The sequence below is a fragment of the Camellia sinensis genome, chromosome 10, assembly GCF_055761805.1.
Source record: "Camellia sinensis isolate YWXY chromosome 10, ASM5576180v1, whole genome shotgun sequence".
Taxonomy (NCBI): Eukaryota; Viridiplantae; Streptophyta; class Magnoliopsida; order Ericales; family Theaceae; genus Camellia; species Camellia sinensis.
In genome coordinates this window covers 170,011,641-170,031,417 of record NC_138970.1, presented here as the reverse complement: position 1 = coordinate 170,031,417, position 19,777 = coordinate 170,011,641, and the positions used below count along the sequence as shown (strand labels likewise).

The following is a 19,777-nucleotide window of genomic DNA, read 5'->3' as shown; positions in this document are numbered from 1 at the left end:
TTTGGAGCTCAAAGACACATCAAAGACACTGAAAATCCACTGGATTTCAGTGGCTAAGAGACCAAAACAAGGCCAATGCAAATGCTCAAATGCATGGCTCAAAGCATGAGGAAATGAACATGCAAGGAAGAAGATGACTCCAAACAGAAAAGTGACCTAATCAAACTTAAAGAGGAGGTCAAAACAAGACTTTCTTCAGTTCATGGAAAATCTCGAAAATGCTCGCAAATGGAGCTAAAGTATAGAGCAAAATAGTGCAAAAAGGGGGTAAATAAAGACTTACCCTTGTAGCACAGCAATGCAGCAACCTTTGGACCAAGAATGTGAGCTCTCAACCTCTGCAAATGACCTCCAAGGTGCTGGAATGGATGGTGGAGGTGGTAGGCTATGAGGTGTAGTGCAAATGGTGCAAGAATATTAGGGTTTGGAGGCTTGAAGTATAGAGATAGAGGGAGTTGTATGTATGCTCCAGCCAAAACTTTCTAACCCTTGCAAATGGAGGGGGAGTGTTGGTTTTATAGAGGAAGAAGGCCAAGGCTTCTTGGAGAAGCCTTAAGAGAGGGTCAAAGCTTCTCAAAGAAGCTTAACCAAATGGGTCAAACTTCTTGAGGAAGCTAGACCAAAAGGTTCAAGCTTCCTCAAGAAGCTTGGCAAAAGAGTCAAGCTTCTTTAAGAAGCTAAGCAAGGGGGTCAAAACCAACTAAAAATGATCAAAAAGATGGTCAAAGTCTCGGACAGTGGGTCAAATGCTTCACAGCTGGCACAACTGTGTTGCACTTGAGAAGAGCAAAAAGCAGAAAGCTGGCCGACCAGCTAAGGTGGCCGGCCGGTCACTCCCCTTGGTCGGCCGACCAGGGGTCAAAAAGTTCAAGGTGAAATGCTGGTCGGCCACCCCAGATTGGTGGCCTCCCAGATGAGTGCAACACAGCTGTATGGTGGAAAACCAGAAAAAGTGACCCAAGAGAGAGAGGAAAACCAGCTTTTTAGCAAGGTTCAAAAGGGTCAAGAAGAATTACTGGTCGGCCTACCCATATTGGTGGCCTTCCAGATGAGCATAACACAAGGGTGGTATGAAAAGCCAGAAATTATGGTTCAAAAGTGAGAAAAACCAGCTTTTTATCAGAAAAACCGGCTTTAGGAGAGAGAAAAAGAGAAAACTGGTTTCCAAGGGGAAAAGGTGGCCTCTCACCATACTACCACCTCCCTAACAATGAAAATAGGGTCCCTACCAAAAATGGACCAAGACGGATGCAAAACGAGGGTTCGGGGGCCAAAATGCACAGTTCGAGGCCCCCAAAACAGGCTGTTAGGCACCGGAAGTGGCGTATGACCACGAAGGTGGTCTCCCGGGCCACAGTGTCCCTCTAAAGGGAGTAAATAAGGTGTGTGCCAAAAATCGGAGCAAACGAAAGTAATTAAGCGGTTCCGAATCGAGGCACACGGCCGACGGCTCTAAAAACCAAAAACTGGGCTCCAAACGGGAAAAATGGCCTACGACCACGAAACGTAGCCTACAGTCACTGAGAGATGGTCTACGAGACCTCTCCCTTCCTTCGGGAAGAGAAAACAGAGAAAGCAGGACCTGGTTCGCAAACCGAGACAAAGCACAAAAGAGCCCCGAAGTCCGGAGGCAAGGCTCGCAGCCGAGTCTCCGCAACCTCAGAACGAGCACAATATGCAACATCACCGAGCGCTCAGTTGGTGACGTCTGAGTCTTAAGGTCGGTCAAAAATGGGGTGTCTACAGAGATCCATTGACAATGATAGAAATTCTAGCAGTAGAGACACACTTCTGTATCCAAGAGATCCACTTTTCGCCAAAACTAAAATTTGCTAACATTGAAAAGAGGAAATTCCAGTTGATGGAGTCAAAAGCCTTCTCGAAATCTATTTTAAAGAGCAATCCAGCTTTCTTGGATTTGACCCAGCTATCCACAACTTCATTTGCAATCAGGACCCCATCTAAGATGTTTCTACCCCCCAGAAAGGCAGATTGTGAATCACTAATTATCGAAGGCATAACTAACTTCAATCTATTTGTTAGGACTTTAGAAAGAATTTTGTAGACGGACCCAATCAGACTAATAGGTCTAAATTCATTTAGTGATAGAGCTTTCTCCTTCTTAGGGACAAGAGTAATGAATGAGCTATTCAAACTTGGGATTAAGCTGCCACTAGCATGAAACTCTTGCATAAATTTGAGGACTTCACCTTTAAGCACCTTCCAAAATTTATGAAAAAACAACAAATTAAAGCCATTTGCTCCTAGGGCTTTGTTCCCATTACAATCATTTGCCGCTGCCCAAATTTCTTCTTCAGCAAAGTCTGCTTCAAGAACATGAAAGTGGGTACTAAGCCTGATACTTTTGAATTCACCTTTCAGAGTTGGCCTCATTTTCCAATCATCTTTGAACAGGTTTGCAAAGTGAAGCCAAACCTCATACTTGATAGAAGCTGGGTCCTCAAGATTCACACCCCTAACTGTGATGGAGTTGATAATGTTCCTGGTTTGTCTACTAGTGGCCATGACATAGAAAAACCTGGTGTTCCTATCCCCTTTCAGATTCCAGTCCAATCTAGATTTTTGGAGCCACTCTTATTCCATCTTCCTGCTCAGTGACCACATTTCATTCCTTTTCTCTCTTTGCAACATCAATTCATCTTCATCCAGAGGTCTAGTTTCAGCTTTTAGATCAAGATCATGCAGAGCAGTTTCAGAGGCTTCTAATTTTTTTGCAACATTACCATAAGTCTCTTGATTCCATTTTTTTAGGGCCAACTTCAGGGACTGTAATTTCCTCTTCAGGATGGATCCTGCAGGTCCAGACAATTAAAGATCTCCCCAATTGCTCTCTACCAAGGAAGCCAGTGTTGGATGTAAGGTCCATGCATTCAGAAATTTGAAAGGTTTAGGCCCCCAGTCCCTACCATCCTCCATGAGAAGAAGTGGGCAGTGGCCAGAAATAGTTCTTGGAAGACCCCATAGTTTGAGTTTATATCTCACTAGCCATTTAGGATTAAGAAGAAATCGATCTATTCTACTCCACTTTTTCCCTTCAAGAGTATTACACCAAGTGAATTTTTTGCCTAGCATTTGGACATCTACCACCTCATAATTATCAATGAAGTCATTAAACTCCTGCATGCCTCTATCCCTGCGAGAAACTCCTATTCTTTCCCTCACATTCCTAATTTCATTAAAGTCTCCACCAAGGCACCATGGGTTTACAAAAATTGTTTTCAAATTTAACAGGGTCACCCATAAGGCCTGCCTCCTTGATACATCATTAGGGGCATAGATATTAACCAAAACACAGTCAAAGAAATTGTGAACCTTACCTGATAAGAGAATAAAGTTCCTGCTGCTACAACAATCTGAGAGATGAAAGACATCAAGATCCCAAATGCAAATTAATCCCCCAGACAGTCCTGCAGCATCTACAGTCATGAATTCCATCTTGTCTCTAGGCCAAAGACTTTTTACCCTCAAGTGTACAACACATGATTGCTTTGTCTCTTGAAGCAAAGCCATATCTATTGCCTTATCATGCAAAATCTTTCTAATTTTCCTCCTCTTTCTAGGCCTTCCTAGACCTCTGACATTCTAACTTAGAATTTTCATGTATACCAGTTATACTCCAGATTTCACCCATCAGGAAGCTTGTTATTCCACACCAGCAGTACCACCAGCCATTCTCACTTTATCTTGCTCCTCCATAAGTATGAATTTCTTGACAACCTCAGATTCCTGGCCCTTGTAGTCAATCCCCAAGGTTTCCCCTACTTGAAGTGTTTCAAGAGCCTCTTGAAGAATTTCCTTTGAAGAGGAGGTGTGAATTGATTCTGATGTGTGACTGGGTGAGGAGTGAATAGTTGAAGATCTAGCTCTAATTCCTCTTTTGAACCCAGTGCTTGAGCCGGCCCCTTTGTGCCATACCCTTCTTGCAAATCTAGAAAATCTTCCTGCAAATAAAGATTGTTTGATCCCTTCTCTTTTAGTACCTTTCCTTTTGCCTTTCTTTAAACGACTGCTGGTGGATCCTGAAGATGATGGCCTGAAAGTGCCCTTGGCCTTAGGTTGTGGACACCCACCAGATGCTTCACACAACTGCTTCATAACTAGAGTATTAGGTCCAATATTAAAAGGCCCAGTGGGTAGCAGATTTAGTTGGGGATTTGGCTCATTGGGCTGCAGCCCACTTTGAGCATGGCCTATAGCAATCTCTATACAAATGCCAGGCCTAACTTTTGAAGTCTTATTAAGGCTTTTAATAAAGCCTGAGGTAAGGGTATGATCCTCAACTGTGGGGCCAACTAAGGGACTAAACTGAGGATCTTGATTGCACTCAACCCTCTTCTGTAGGGTATCTGTAGCTAGCTGATCTTCTACACCTTTTTGGGCAAAATGATTACTCCTCTGGTGTAGGCTTTTTACTGTCAGTAGTGATTCAGCCACACATGTGCCTTCTTCATTTGAATTCCCAATGCAAGCTACAGTCTCTGCTACAACTGATGTGTTACTCCAGCTACCTTCTACAGCCAGCTCATCCATAGCCTTCATCCCAGATGTCATACCCTTATTGGTTCTAGCAGACGCTCTTTGCCGTGTCATCTGCTATGTCACCATCTTGCTCCTCTAGTTTGTGTTTTTGACTGAGTTGGACTACACCATGGATTTTTGATCAGACAGCTTCAACTGGCTCCTTAGAGAGTGTTTCTTTACAACTGAGGCTATTATCCACAGCACCGTGCTCTTCAAATACTCGAATAGGATATACTCGTCCTTTACACTCTAGATTGATACTTGTATTAATCGGATCCATTACATCAGTAACTAATTTGAATCTGCCACTTCTAAATGATATCAGTGCCCCAATATTATCATCCAAGAATACCACCTTGCCCCATATGCTTCCAATCCTTCTGAATGTATTTGAGCTCCAGAGGTTTGGGGCTACCCCAAACTCCAATAACGTAACACTTCAACGTAACACACTAAAAAACTCTTTGGTGTATTTTTTCCAAACATAACAACGTAACACTAAAAAAAAAAAAATTTCTTTGGTTTACTTTTTCCAAGCATAACACTCCAATATAAAAAAATAATAATAACAAAATAAAATTTCCTTAGTATCATTTTTCTAAATGTAACACTTCAATCAGTGTAATTCCAACCGTAACACTCCAATATAACATATTCCAATGTAACACACAAAAACACTAAAAAAAACTCCTTAGTATATTTTTTTCAAACGTAACACTCACAGTTTGAAATTATACATTTGTTCAAAACTTACTAAGGAATATTTGTATTCCTTTTGGAATGGTTTAAAGAATCTCACATTTTTTTTAATTTTTTTTTAATGTTACATTAGAGTGTTACGTTTAAGAAAAGTACACTAAGAATTTTTTTTCCGGTCACATTGGAGCATTACGCTTAGAAAAAGTATACCAAAGAATTTTTGTGTGTGTTACATTAAAATGTTACACTAAGAAATTTTTTTAAAGTGTTATATTGAAGTGTTACGTTTGGAAAAAGTACACTAAGAAAATTTTTTGTATGTTATATTAGAATGTTACATTAAAGAGTTTTTGTGTGTTACATTAGAGTGTTGCACTAAAGAGTTTTTTTAAAGTATTATATTAAAGCGTTATATTTGGAAAAAGTACATCAATAAATATTTTTTGTATGTTACACTATGGAGTTTTTGTGTGTTATATTAGAGTGTTATGTTTGAGAAAAATACACTAAGAAATTTTTTTGTGTGTTACATTAGAGTGTTATAATAATTATTTTTTTTTTTTTTTTTTGTGTACATTACTTTAGAGTGTTACATTAAGATGTGTTTTTAGAGCATTATATTGGAGAGTTACGTTTAGAAAAAGTGAAGTAAGAATTTTTTTTATGTGTTATATTAGTGTTACGTCTGGATGTTAATTAATGTTAATGTTATAACATGCACTAACACCACAAAAAGGAACAAACACCACACCAATAACACCACAAACGGGTTAACATTATCCACCTACAAATCACTTTACTAAATCTCGCCATAACCTTAATTCCTAATTGCGGAATAATAAAACTTTAGTATCTAAAATGGTAATTGCTATTATATATACCTTTTAAAATGAATGCATCATATGTATCATTAGTTATATTATTTTTTTTAGTTATGACTAATTTTCTTCTTTAATTATGATATTATATTTTAATTATGACTCATGAGATTTTTAGTTATGCCTCATGTGTGTTTGGTTATGATTTTTTTTTTTTAATTTTTTTTTAAAGGTATGACTCATGAGATATTTTTGCTTCAATTATGGATGAATTGATGAGAAATATTTAGGATGATGTCTCATAATATATGCTTTTTACAAATAATATCGTGTTAATGGATGAGACTAGAGAAAGGGTTAATACTAAGTTGGAGATTTAGAGAAAAATACTTGAATATAAAAGATTTAGGATAAGTAGAATTAATACAGAGTACATAGAGCGTAATTTTAGTAATAGTAACAATAGAACGAGAAGAAAAGTGAAGATTGAGAACTAAGAACTATGAACTACCTATGAGTGAGCATTTTCGTTATTTAGAATCAATTATCAAAACGGCTAGGGAGATTGGAACAGATGCGGTCCGTAGAATTAAGGCGGGTTGGCTTAAGTGGAGGATTGCGTTTCGGGTACTGTGCGACAAATGAGTACCTAAAAGATTTAGAGAGAAACACTTGAATCTAAAAGATTTAGGATAAGTAGAATTAATACAGAGTACATGGAGCGTAATTTTAGTAACATTAATAATAGAATGAGAAGAAAAGTGAAGATTGAGAACTAAGAGCTATCTATGAGTGAAAATTTTCGTTATTTAGGATCAATTATCAAAACGGCTAGGGAGATTGGAATGAATGTGGTCCATAGAATTAAGGCAGGGTGGCTTAAGTGGAGGAGTGCGTCTCGGGTACTGTGCGATAAATGAGTAACTACTAGACTAAAATGAAAGTTTTATAAAACGGCTATTAGACCAACGATGTTGTATGGAACAGAATGTTGGGCAACTAAGAAACAACATGTAGATAAGATAAGTGTTATTAAGATAAGGATGCTATGGTGGATGTGTAACAAAACTAGAAAAGATAGAATTAGGAATAAATATATTTGTGAATGGGTAGGAGTAATACCGATAGAAGATTATTTAAGAGATAATATATTGAGATGGTTTGGAATATACAATGGAAACCAACAGAGGTAGTAATCAAAAGATGTGATACAGTGACAGTAGAAAGAAGTGTTAGGAGAAGGGAAAGATCAAGATTGACGTGTGCTAGCATAATAAATAGAGATATGAATCTCCTTAATTTGACTAACAAAATTACCATTAATAAAGTCGAGTGGAAAAGAAGAATTTATGTAACTGACTCTATTTGATGGGACTTGAGCCTTTGATTTAGTTTGGTTTGGTTTGGTTTGATTTGGCTAGTTATGACTCAGAAAGTATGAATTTATGTCATTTTCTTCTTTAATTATAATATGCATATGATTTCCTCTCTAAAAGGGGATCCACCACCATCTCATACATTATGTAAAATTTGTGAGGTTTGCTATTGTTAACACAAATTTAATGGGAGGTGAGTGTAATTTACCGTTTAAAAAAAATTGTAAAACGCTACGATGCTCTAATTAAGCTTTAGTTTCAAGAAGTAATTGTTGTCTCAGAGAAATAATATTTGAGAAGTTATTTATTTATTATTGAGAAATTGGTCAAGGTTGGAAGTGTTGAATTATTGGTAAGGGCTTCTTGCCCAAAGCATGGGCTTTCCAGGAAGGCCAAGCAACATGAAACATATTCAAGACTTACTACCCAACATGAAATATTATTTCTAAAATATACATTAAAGCTGAAAAACTAGAACTATGTCTCACACAATAGGAGCACATTTTTCTTTGTCAAGAATATTTATTAGGAGACAACAAAAAATTATAGATTGAAAACTTACTGATCCCAATCCCATTTTTCTTTTGTCCCCTATTCCAAATTCCCTCTTTATCAAACCCCGAGTCTGTTAAGTCATACTATGCGGTAGAGAAACATTTATAAAATAGAGGATAAGAAATATACTAATAGAAAATCCAATTCCAAAATTTATAACACTTTTTAATTGGACAATTTAATGCTGAAGTCATATGAACACCAAGACACACACGTGTGTATATATATATATATTAGTGTGGAATGTAAACGTAATGTGTTTGCAATCCAAATCTAAACTTTAGAACGATTTGACGAAGGATGATTGAATTTAAAAACTATTTAACAATTACTGGATGTGAAATTTTAGTAATGACTAGTTATATTTGTATTTTAAAAGAATAAATAAGCATGTGTTGGCACCATAAATTTGAATTCTTCTGTCGACAGAGGTATGAACTTGTGTAGAAGAGGTTCAAGAATTAAGGATATGAAGTTAGTGGGTGACATGTAGTGACCTTGATTTTTCAAAAGTCTTTATTTATTTATTATTATTTGATTTTATTTTTGACTTTATTAATTGCGTAGTTATATAAGAATTTAATGTGACATTTAATTAATTTAATGTGTTAGTTAATTATATATAATTAATTTGAATATTTATATTTATATATTTTCATATATATATATATATATATAAAGGAAATTACTGATATAAGTTTTATAGAAGATATTTATATTTATATATGTTATATTTGTGATTTATTTATATAATATAATATAATAGGAAATTAGGTTATTATATATTTAGATTTAAGTTTATATATATAGTATAATATAATAGTCAATTAGATATAATATTAACGTAGGTTTAATCACCTTTTGGGGAAGAATTTTCAGAGAGAGCCGAGAGAGTGAGAGAGATAGAGAGAGAAATCAAAACATAGAGTGTTGTATGTGGCGTGAAAAAGAAACGACGGAAGAGGAGAAAAGAAAAAAAAGAAGAAAAGGGTTAGAATTTTGTTTTGGTGGCTCTATTAATCTTTTAAATATTTTTTTGATTTTCAAAAAAATTATTGTGAGTGTAAAACTTACTTCCTTTGATTTATATTTAATTCGTTATTTTTATTTATTTATTTTTATTTATTTAATATTGAATTGATTTCGTATTTGCATGTAGATGATTGATTGATTTTAATTATTTTGATTAGTTGTGTCACGCCCCCCTCAAAAAAATAATACAAATAATCCATTCCATAAGATCTATGAACATATTAGAAATAATATACTTCATTCATCAGAGTTTATACTACAACAGGGGTTATATGAATTATACATCCATAGATATTCATTCTAAATCTACAACATATATCATATGTTAATAATAACAAAATAAATGCCCCACAGGCTTACATCTTTCCAAGACATAACCTGGTTACAACAAATGAGAGTCATAAGCTTTATACATATAAAGTCATTGGCTTGAATAAATGTTTAAACACAAAATAACAAAGTAGAGCCTCCAGCTCCTAAGTCCTTCCAAGCTACGTCCTTGGAGGGAAACATATCACAAGTACCTGAAAATGGTTTCCCAAGTAGGGTGAGCCAAAGTCTAATAGAGATAGACTAACACAATATATAAGGTTTAACTAAGACATAAGTGCCAGATAAATGTTCTACACTCATAACCAATTTACATTCTTTCCATGATCATTCAATACTAATACCCATATCTCAATCCATTTCCATCTATTCAATTCATATTAATTCAATTAATTCCGAGTCAATTCATGAGACAAGTTCATTGTTATCTAAACAATCCAAATGAGACTACAACTCAGTGATTCACAATTCAATACAACTATTATTCAAACACTTCAATTTTGTCATTTTACGGAATTCTCATCCGAGGGAATCGACACCCATTTTCGGAATTTTCATCCGAGGGAATCGACACCTATATATACTCAATTATGCCATTTTACGGAATTCTTATCTGAGGGAATCGGCACCCATTTATATACAAGATTTCGGGACTTTCATCCTGAACACTCCGGCCAACTTAATTATAAATAGAGTCCATCCCCTATCTCCTCCTAAACAATGATACATATGCAATGTGTTTAAAGCATTGCCATATATAATGACTATCCACAACACATATATAATGTATTTAATCACACCGTCATATTCAATGACATAATTTAAATGATTAGTTTCAATTCACTAAATTCTCATGCATTTTCTACAACAATCATAGTTATTCTTCACCGATAGCCCAATATAGATATTTCTAAACAGATATTCAATCTTTATAATAGATAACTTATCAGATTCCTATAGGTGAGTGATTTATCAAATCCAACTACACCATTTATTCTCACATCCTCCCAATTTTACATTTCCCAAATCAATTTCATTATTTATATAAAATAATCATTCAGCATAAATTAGGGCAAATTTTCCCTCTTTCTCAAATATCAATCTCAAGGCCAAATTTACCATTTTAACCCAAGGTAGCCTTATATTCAAAACCCCATTTTCATTCATAGAACCCAACATAGAAATCCCTCTTTCAAATTAGATCCAAACCCTAACTTCACCCAAATCACTCCCAAACCTTATCATTTATACATAACAATGAATGACTAAGTTAAAAACTATAACAAAGTGTAGAATATCCTTACCTCAAGAGTAGGAGCTCAAAGGAGATGATGAAGAACTTCAAAAATACTCCAAATTCGATTTTGTTTGGATCAAGAGGAAGCCCACAAGATGCTCTATCTCTTTAACAAAGGGACTAGGGTTGAGAGATGTTTGGATCTCGAAGTATTTGTAGAGAGAGAGGGTGCCGGATTAGGAATTTTAGGAGAAAGGAAATCAAAAAGTGATGTAAAAATTCTCTGCTACGAACTAATATACGCGACCTTCGCTCGAGCAACCAGACACAACAAGCGACCTCGCTCGAGCGCAAGAAGCGTCGCTCAAGCACAAAATACAAGGCTTCAGAAGTTTTACAGATGGACACGCTCGCTTGAACGACGCACTTTACCTTCCCAGAAATTCTGCATCTAGGAAAGAAACCTGAGGGCTCTCAATTCTCGCTCAAGAACAAGAAACCTTGCTTGAGAGAAGAAGCAAATTTCATAAGCCTCGCTCGAGCGCAAGAAGCCTCGCTCGAGCGAAAAAACCAAAATCTGGGCAACAACAATCTAGACCAACCAACAACCAACCTGTTCTAAACACACCCAGCACTTTTTGAAACTCAAACTTAAAGACAAATGAAGAAAAACAAAACATGGATAACAACATCAAACCATGGAACCCGAGTCCGGAATACAACAAAGGTCAGGTCAAAATCAAAATTGCTATAACCTTCCCCCCTTAAAAACTTTTGTCCCCGAAATTTTAAAATAATGCCAAACCCACTAAACTATTCCCTACTATGATAGCCTATCAATTTCAATCATCGTGACTCATTCTTCGGTCATCCATTATTACTAACCCGATGCACAAGTTTCAATAGTGAATTACAATTCAATTCTCATTACCATAACCCACCTACTGGTTATTCAATCCCTTCACAAAAGAAAAAGTCCATAATATACATCTCAACATATATTACCAATACGTATCTCCCGAAGCTTAACCAATTTCAATACGTGTATCTCATATTTTCAAAACATATTCAATGTTTATGGTAAATTTGTATCCCCAAAACTTAAACAACATATACAATGTATTTAAATTAAACTTGCGTTTTCCGAAACATATTCGACATATACAATGTTTTAACACATTTCATTAACATAATCAAAATCTCAACATATACTCAAACACCAACGCATAAGTCTAGATATTTCTTACGAACTTCTAATTCACGCTCCCAAGTTGCTTTCTCAACCCCGAGATGTTCCCATGATACCTTAATTAATAAAAATGTCTTGCTTCACAAGACTCAACTCAACAATAAGGAACTGACATGATTACGTCCCCAACTAGCAAAATTCGCGGCAGTTTATAAAACAAGAACAACGACTTCAATAACACCCGCACTTCGAGATATCCACCATGACTTGACTACCTACCATACTCAAATCACCACCGAGTGCTTAACACCCCCACATAGGGAAAAGAAGACCATTCGCACACAAGGCTTTCGGTCAGTTCTCGTAGAACGAGAACATAAAATTAAACACGAATAATCAATAACGTTATGGCACATTAATGCCCGACAATTCTAAGTCCTTGCCAAAGGACATACAACGTATAACTAGCAACTTAGACTAGATCAAAATGTGACTTCTCAACACATGGCATAAGATATTCAGTTTAAGTTAAAGAAAATGCTTAATCTATCCCATTTGTTTCAAAACACTTGGTTTTCCTCCAAATTATTCTTCAAAATTCCTCGAGTAAATCACAACATAGTCATCCAACAAACCCATCACACCCACGGTAGTGTTACAATACCCAAAACAAAATTTCCGCAATGAGAACCCCTGTAAATTTCAGAAATGCCAATAACGCAATAACACAAGGGAAGAAATTGCACACCCACTAATCACATAATGGCGCAAAGTGCCTATAAGACCAAGGTTCTCAACAGAAATCCCAAACTGGTTACTAACACTCAAACAACCTTCCGACTGTCCATGTGGGACTTACATTCCACACCAAGACACCGTTATTACCCAATCCATAATTTCGACCTATTCCCGAGGTGATTATATGTTAACCAATCCAAGTATTTACCAATCAACTATCCAATATTATTCATCCGTACCAGTCTTTAAACACCAGCATACCATTTAACTTCACCCAGCTTTGTGTCAATCATCAACATCCTGCCCAACCTCGCCAACTCCAAAATGGAGTTCCATACACAACCTCTTAGGTTCAATGAATCACTCCAGATTCTTCAAAGTTAAACTACATACTTTGATTTTCCATCCACTCCTCACACGTATGTCTGTGGCATGCACATCCTTGCTTCACATTTGAGTCTTAACCGAATTTTTCAAGTCAAACATAATATACCATCTCAAGTCAACGCACACACCAGTGCCTTACACCACGCACACAAGGACTGAACAAGTTAAGACAACTCTGACAGAGTGTATCACTCACTCTACACAATCTTACTGCCTCACTCAGAGTTCCACTATCCAAACTAGACGACAAACACCCACACCAAAGTGATCTAGCACTATCGAACATTAAACTACCCAATTCAATCATTAACCGCACTATTGCCTTATCAAGGCACTCTCCTAGAATTGCCCTATGCTCGACTCCTTTCTACTCATTATCTAACAACAACATACGGACCACACATCACCACACACCATACTAGTAGAAACCTTCTCAATTAATGCACAATATTTTACACCCACACTGAATCCCTCATTTTGTGGATGTACTCATAACCTCGACCCAATTCACAATAACGAATTTCACATACTTGTTCCCTCGTACCAAGTTAACTAATAAAGGCTTACCACGCTACAACACCATCGTTACTACGTAACCACTCGAATCGAACACCAGCAAGCAGAACACCTCCATCCCTCAGTGACCAGTAAGGTCAACTCTTTAATCCACATTCTATTCGTTACTCGTAACAAGAGTACAATCAAATACTATGCCTCCGAGTCAATCTACTACCCATTGCTACTACTGAACAACTACCCTGAACCAAGCCCCTGGCACAATCACAAGTCACCAACAAGGCTTTCAAAGACTCACCATCCTAACTCTTCCAAAAGAGCGAAAGTTTTCACCTTCCTCGCCATTATCCCAAACCTTCATTCATAAACACCATACCACTGTGACCCTACACACAGGTCACACCCTAACCATGAGTTACATACCCGACCAACCCTTTCCAACAGCACTACCTAACTTAACCAGAATTGAGGTACGCACCTTCCGCATTCAAACATAATAAAAGAGTCCTAAAACTTAGGAAACATCGACTATACTACTGCCCAGAATATATTACCAGTTGCCTACAACACACCACCCACCGATGCTAACAACCACAATTTTGATAAGGGACTAACATCCTTTCAAAAGAAACAACCAATCAAAAAATATGAAGATCCGATAACCTTACCTACCATGAAGGTACAAGCCTATACCTAACGCAACTATATGTTATTCATCCTTGAAAACATTGTGTTATATGTATAAAACCTAGTGCCAATCGCACACTTCACATACTCTCGAGGAACTCCCATGACAGTAGACCAAAATCTCTACTACGCATATAAGACCAAATAAGAAATGCTCATGAAATTATGTACACCCGACAAGTATAACTGTTCGCGCCCCATAGTAATTCTGACCAAAACACACCTCCCTTAACAACTCTTTTTCATTTCAAATTATAGCTCATAAGCTATCACCTTTTCAAACCAAATCACAAGCATAAATGTGCATTAATACGAAATTTTTTCGATTCTACAATAACTTATCATTTTAATAAAACTTTAGAGTCATTACATGCTCTAATCCGCCCAATTCATGGAAATAAACAAGAAAAAATACATATATATAAGTAGTTATAATGTCTCAACATCCCAAAAATACATTGGTTACATAACAGAACCTAATGATTACAACGATAACCCACCGGTTACAAAATAGAATAGTCAAAACAACATCATCCCATTAATACTACCACCACCACCATCCCTTTCTAGACCGCTAAAGTTGATTATTCTCAAACCTAAAATACCTTAAGAGCTCACAAGCCACGGACAGGAACTGTTAATGTATCCTAACTGGCCACACTTGAAACAAATGCATAATTCCCCACTAGGGGTCTGAGAATTCGACTCTCCCAAGGCCCTCAAAATCTGGCCTTCTTGTTTCTCATAACGGTATTACCCATTCCCACACGAACAAGGTTGAACCCGACTAGGTTGCAAAACTTCCAAATAAGCCCCCAGTTGGGTACAAAAACGTTTAAGAACGAATTCTGGGATTGTGGAAGGGTTGGTCGAGTATGTAACCCGTAGTTAGGGTGTGACATGTGTGCAGGGTCACAGTGGTATGGTGTTTATGGATGAAGGTTTGGGAAAACGGCGATGAGGGTGAGGACTTTCATTTTTCTCGAAGAGTTAGAATGGTAAGTCTTTGAAAGCCTTGTTGGTGACATGTGATTGTGTTGGGGGCTTGGTTCAGGGTAGTTGTTCAGTAGTAGCAATGGCTAGTAGATTGACTCGAAGGCCTAGTAGATTAACAGTTTGGTTCTAAACGTTTAGTCCTAATTTAATATTTAATTGTCCAAATTTTGAGGCGTGACAATTTGGTATCAGAGCTCTAGGCCACCCTAGACTTGTGAGAGTTTAGGTGATCCTTGGATTGTGGGAGCGTGGGTTAGCTTGTTTAGGTTGGTGGTTGAATTTATTCTAAGTATTTATGAACGAATTCTTCTTGTATGTTTAACTTGAAGGTGATGACAGTAAGGTATCTTTTAATCTTTTTCAAGAACCATTAGAGTACTTTTTTATACTAGTGCCTCTCATTTTTTTATATCTAGACAGTTTATAGAAAGAGAATATATTGTAACTACCTCATTGTCTAGACCTATTCGTGTTGAGACCTCTTTAGGAGGGGCAGTTACTCTTTATGAGATGTGTAAAGATTTTGAGATTGATTTTGCGGTCAAAGTCTTGTATCCGGACCTAATTGTGTTAGGGTTTGAGGGGTTTGTAATTATTTTGAGTATGGATTGGCTACGAAAACACTTTGTGACTCTAGATTGTGCTAGAAAGACTGTAAATATAGATATTCCTGGTATGCCACGACTTATCCACACTTCTAGCCATGGAGAAGAGTCGGTGATGACGAGTTTTCTGTACTCGGTAGAAATCCCTAAGAAGGATATTAGTGAGGTAGATGTGGCACGTGAGTTTGAGAATGTATTTCAGGAGATACCTGGACCTCCACCTCAATGGGTAATAGAATTTCGCATTGACCTAGTGCTGGGAACTGCACCGATTTCTAAGGCGGCATACAGAATGGTGTCTAAAGAGCTTGTAGAGATGAAGAAGTAACTGGAAGAGATGCTTCAAAAAGGGTTCATTCGTTGAAGTAACTCCTCGTGGAGAGCACCTGCGATCTTTGTCTCCAAGAAAGATGGCACTCTCCGTATGTGCATAGATTACAGAGAGCTAAACAAAGTGACTATCAAGAACAAGTATACGCTACCTAGAATTGATGACTTGTTTGATCAGTTGAAGGGGGCAACCATGTTCTCTCAGTTTGATCTCAGAACGGATTACCATCAGATGGGTGTGTCCGAGGAAAGTATACCGCTTACTACTTTTTGGACCCGGTATGGGTTGTATGAATTTCCTGTAATGCCTTTTGGTTTGACCAATGCTCCTGTCTATTTCATGGACTTGATGAACAGAATTTTTTAATCGTATCTAGATAAGTTTGTGACTATCTTCATAGATGATATTCTGGTTTATTTAAAGAATGAAGAAGAACACAGAGAACACTTGAAAGTTGTGTTGCAAACTTTGAGGGAGTAGCAGTTATACGCTAAGTTCAGTAAGTGTCACTTTTGGGAGAAAGAAGTTCGATTTTTGGGACATGTTATATCCAATTAGGGGATATCGGTAGATTTTAAAAAAGTTGTTGTGGTCAAAGAATGGAAGCAACCCACGAACCTTACAGAAGTGAGAAGTTTTTTAGAACTAGCCGGTTATTAAAGGACTAGCCAATTTTATAGAGAAGTTTTCCACTATTGCAACACCTATGACCAAGTTGACCCGCAAGAATGTGAAGTTCGTATGGACAGATGATTGTGAGAGAGCTTTCTGGGTGTTAAAGCAGCGGTTGACTACAACACCGGTGTTAACTATACCAGTACAAGGGCAAAAGTTAGTAATGTTTATTGATGTGAGTGGAACTGGATTGGGATGTGTGCTGATGTAGCATTAGAAGGTTATATCTTATGCTTCTCGATAGTTAAAACCTCATGAGAGACGATACCCTACTCATGACTTAGAGCTGGCAGCAATTGTTTCTACATTGAAAGTGTGGCGACACTACTTGTTTGGGAAGCGCTTTAAGTTGTGCACAGATTACAAGAGCCTCAAATATCTTTTTCTCAAAAAAAGTTGAACATGCGGCAACAGAGATGGATTGAATTCGTCAGTATTTACAATTTCGAGATCTTTTACCACCCAGGGAAAGAAAATGTGATCGCAGATGCACTTAGTCGACAACATGGGATTATAGCTTCTTTGATGATTTAGGAATAGAAGTCCTTAGAGTTCGTTTTGATGCATGATGTTCAACCAATAGAGAGTGTCGATAGGGCATATCTTGGTAGTTTGACCGTGCAACCGACTTTACTGGGTAAAGTTTGTTAGATGCAATATTTAGATAGGTTCCTCGTCAGGAAGCTCGATGACCTTGTAGTGGATTTGATCGATGATTGTCCTACTGATTAGTCTGTGGACTCAGATGGGGGATTGCGATTCAAAGACATGTTGTGTGTACCTAACATTATTGAATTGAGCAAAGAGATTATGGATGATGCCCATAGGTCTTGATATACCATTCACCCTGGTGGGACTAAGATGTATCATGACCTGAAGAGGATATTTTGGTGGGAAAGTATGAAGAAGGATGTAAGGGAGTATCTTTCTCGATGTTATGTATGTCAACAGGTTAAGGCAGAACACCAACGACCGTTTGGACTTTTGTAGCCTCTCGAGATCCTTACTTGGAAATGAGAGTACATCTCTATGGACTTCGTGGATGGATTGCTGTGGTCTAAGCGAGGTAATAAATCTATTTGGGTGATAATGGGTCGACTTACTAAGTTTGCTCATTTTATTCCTATCAGTGTTCACCGAACTGTGGATAAACTAGCTAGGCTGTATATTCGGGAGATGGTGCGACTTCATGGCGTGCCAGTTTGTATAGTTTCAAATCATGATCCATTATTTGTGGCAGAGTTTTGGGAGAGCTTTCAGCATGCTTTGGGTGCTAGGTTAGACCTGAGTACGGCTTATCATCCTCAGACTGATGGGCAAATTAAGCGGGTAAATCAGATCTTGGAGGATATGTTGAGAGCTTGTGTCCTCGATCTTGGTAGTAGTTGGGAAGAACACTTACCATTGGTGGAGTTTTCTTATAATAATAGCTATCACTTCAGTATCGGGATGGCACCTTTTTGAGGCTTTGTATAAGAGACCATGTCGATCACCTGCTTGTTGGATGGAGGTAGGAGATGTGCCATTGTTAGGGCTAGAGTTGGTGAGAGAGACAACGAAGAAGGTGAGCATTATTCAAGAACGTATTAAGACTGCACAGAGTTAATACTGCACAGAGTTGTTAGAAAAGTTACGTTGATAGAAAACGTAAGGGGGTTGAGTTGAATGTTGGAGATTTTGTGTTTTTGAAAGTTTCGCCGATGAGGGGTATCATGCGGTTCGGAAAGAAGGAAAAGTTGGCACCTAGATTTGTGGGACCATATGAGATCACTGAGAGAATTGGTAATGTAGCTTACAAATTAGCCCTACCACCTGCTTTAGCTATGATTCACAACGTATTCCACGTATCTTTATGGCGAAAGTGTGTGCAAGACCCTCCCAAGTAGTATCACCAGAAGTGTTGGAGATTAGTGACGATCTAACGTATATGGTGCGACCGGTTACTATTCTCGATCGAGATGTAAAGCAGTTGCGACGCAAGAAAGTGAACTTGGTGAAAGTGCAATGGAGCGAAGATGAGAATGATATTACATGGGAATTGGAAGAGAAAGTTCGGCGTATGCACCCGAAATTTTTTGTTTAGTACTCTCTCCTATCGAATCTTGGGACGAGATTCTTTTGAGGTGTGTATATTGTAGCGACTCTGATTTTTCATAAGTCTTTATTTATTTATTTATTATTACTTGATTTTATTTTTGGCTTTATTAATTGCGTAGTTATATAAGAATTAATTTAATGTGTTAGTTAATTATATATAATTAATCTGAATATTTATATTTATATATTTATATATATATATATATAAAAGAAATTATTAGAATAGATTTTATATAAGATATTTATATTTATATATGTTATATTTGTGATTTATTTGTATAATATAATATAATGAAAAATTAGGTTATTATATATTTAGATTTAGGTTTATATAGATAGTATAATATAATAGCCAATTAGATATAATATTAACTTAGGTTTAATCACCTTTTGTGGAAGAATTTTCAGAGAGAGCCGCGAGAGAGAGAGAGAGAGAGAGAGAGAGAGAGATCAAAACATAGAGTGTTGTATGTGGCATGAAAAATGGACGACGGAAGAGGAGAAAAGAAAAAGGAAGAAAAGGGTTAGGATTTTGTTTTGATGGCTCCATTAATCTTTCAAATATTTTTTTGATTTTCAAAAAAATTATTGTGAGTGCAAAACCCGCTTCCCTCGATTTATGTTTAATTCGTTGATTGATCGATTTTAATTATTTTGATTAGTTATGTATGTAAGGTTTAGGATTTTTAGATGATTGATTGGTTTTAATTATTTTGATTAGTTGTGTATGCAAGGTTTAGGGTTTTTATATAGATTTATTTTATGGTTGTAATCACACTTATGGATATATGAAATTAAAATAAACTTAGAACCCATAGATAAATTCCTTATACTCTACCATGACTCCATGGATTCTTGTTTTATTTGAGTGATGGTGAGAAAGAGTGTATAAGAAAAAAAAGTGAGGATTATGAAATTTATTTGAATGCCTTAGGCTTGACATTATTATGTTTGTTTTCATGAGTAG

At 36.9% G+C, this 19,777-nt stretch overlaps 2 protein-coding genes across 2 annotated transcripts; one reads left to right on the top strand and one right to left on the bottom strand.

The window, feature by feature from the left end:
- Window positions 1–2,595: 2,595 nt before the first annotated feature.
- LOC114305893 (uncharacterized) lies at window positions 2,596–3,531 on the bottom strand. Its single transcript, XM_028251028.2, has 2 exons — window positions 2,928–3,531; window positions 2,596–2,813 (listed from the first exon to the last, which is right to left on the bottom strand). Exons 1-2 carry the CDS (start codon window positions 3,529–3,531, stop codon window positions 2,596–2,598), a joined length of 822 nt encoding a protein of 273 aa, XP_028106829.2.
- A 12,081-nt stretch (window positions 3,532–15,612) lies between these two features.
- Window positions 15,613–16,035, top strand: LOC145800857 (uncharacterized). The gene has a single exon (XM_082890608.1). It carries the CDS (start codon window positions 15,613–15,615, stop codon window positions 16,033–16,035), a length of 423 nt encoding a protein of 140 aa, XP_082746734.1.
- Window positions 16,036–19,777: the final 3,742 nt, after the last annotated feature.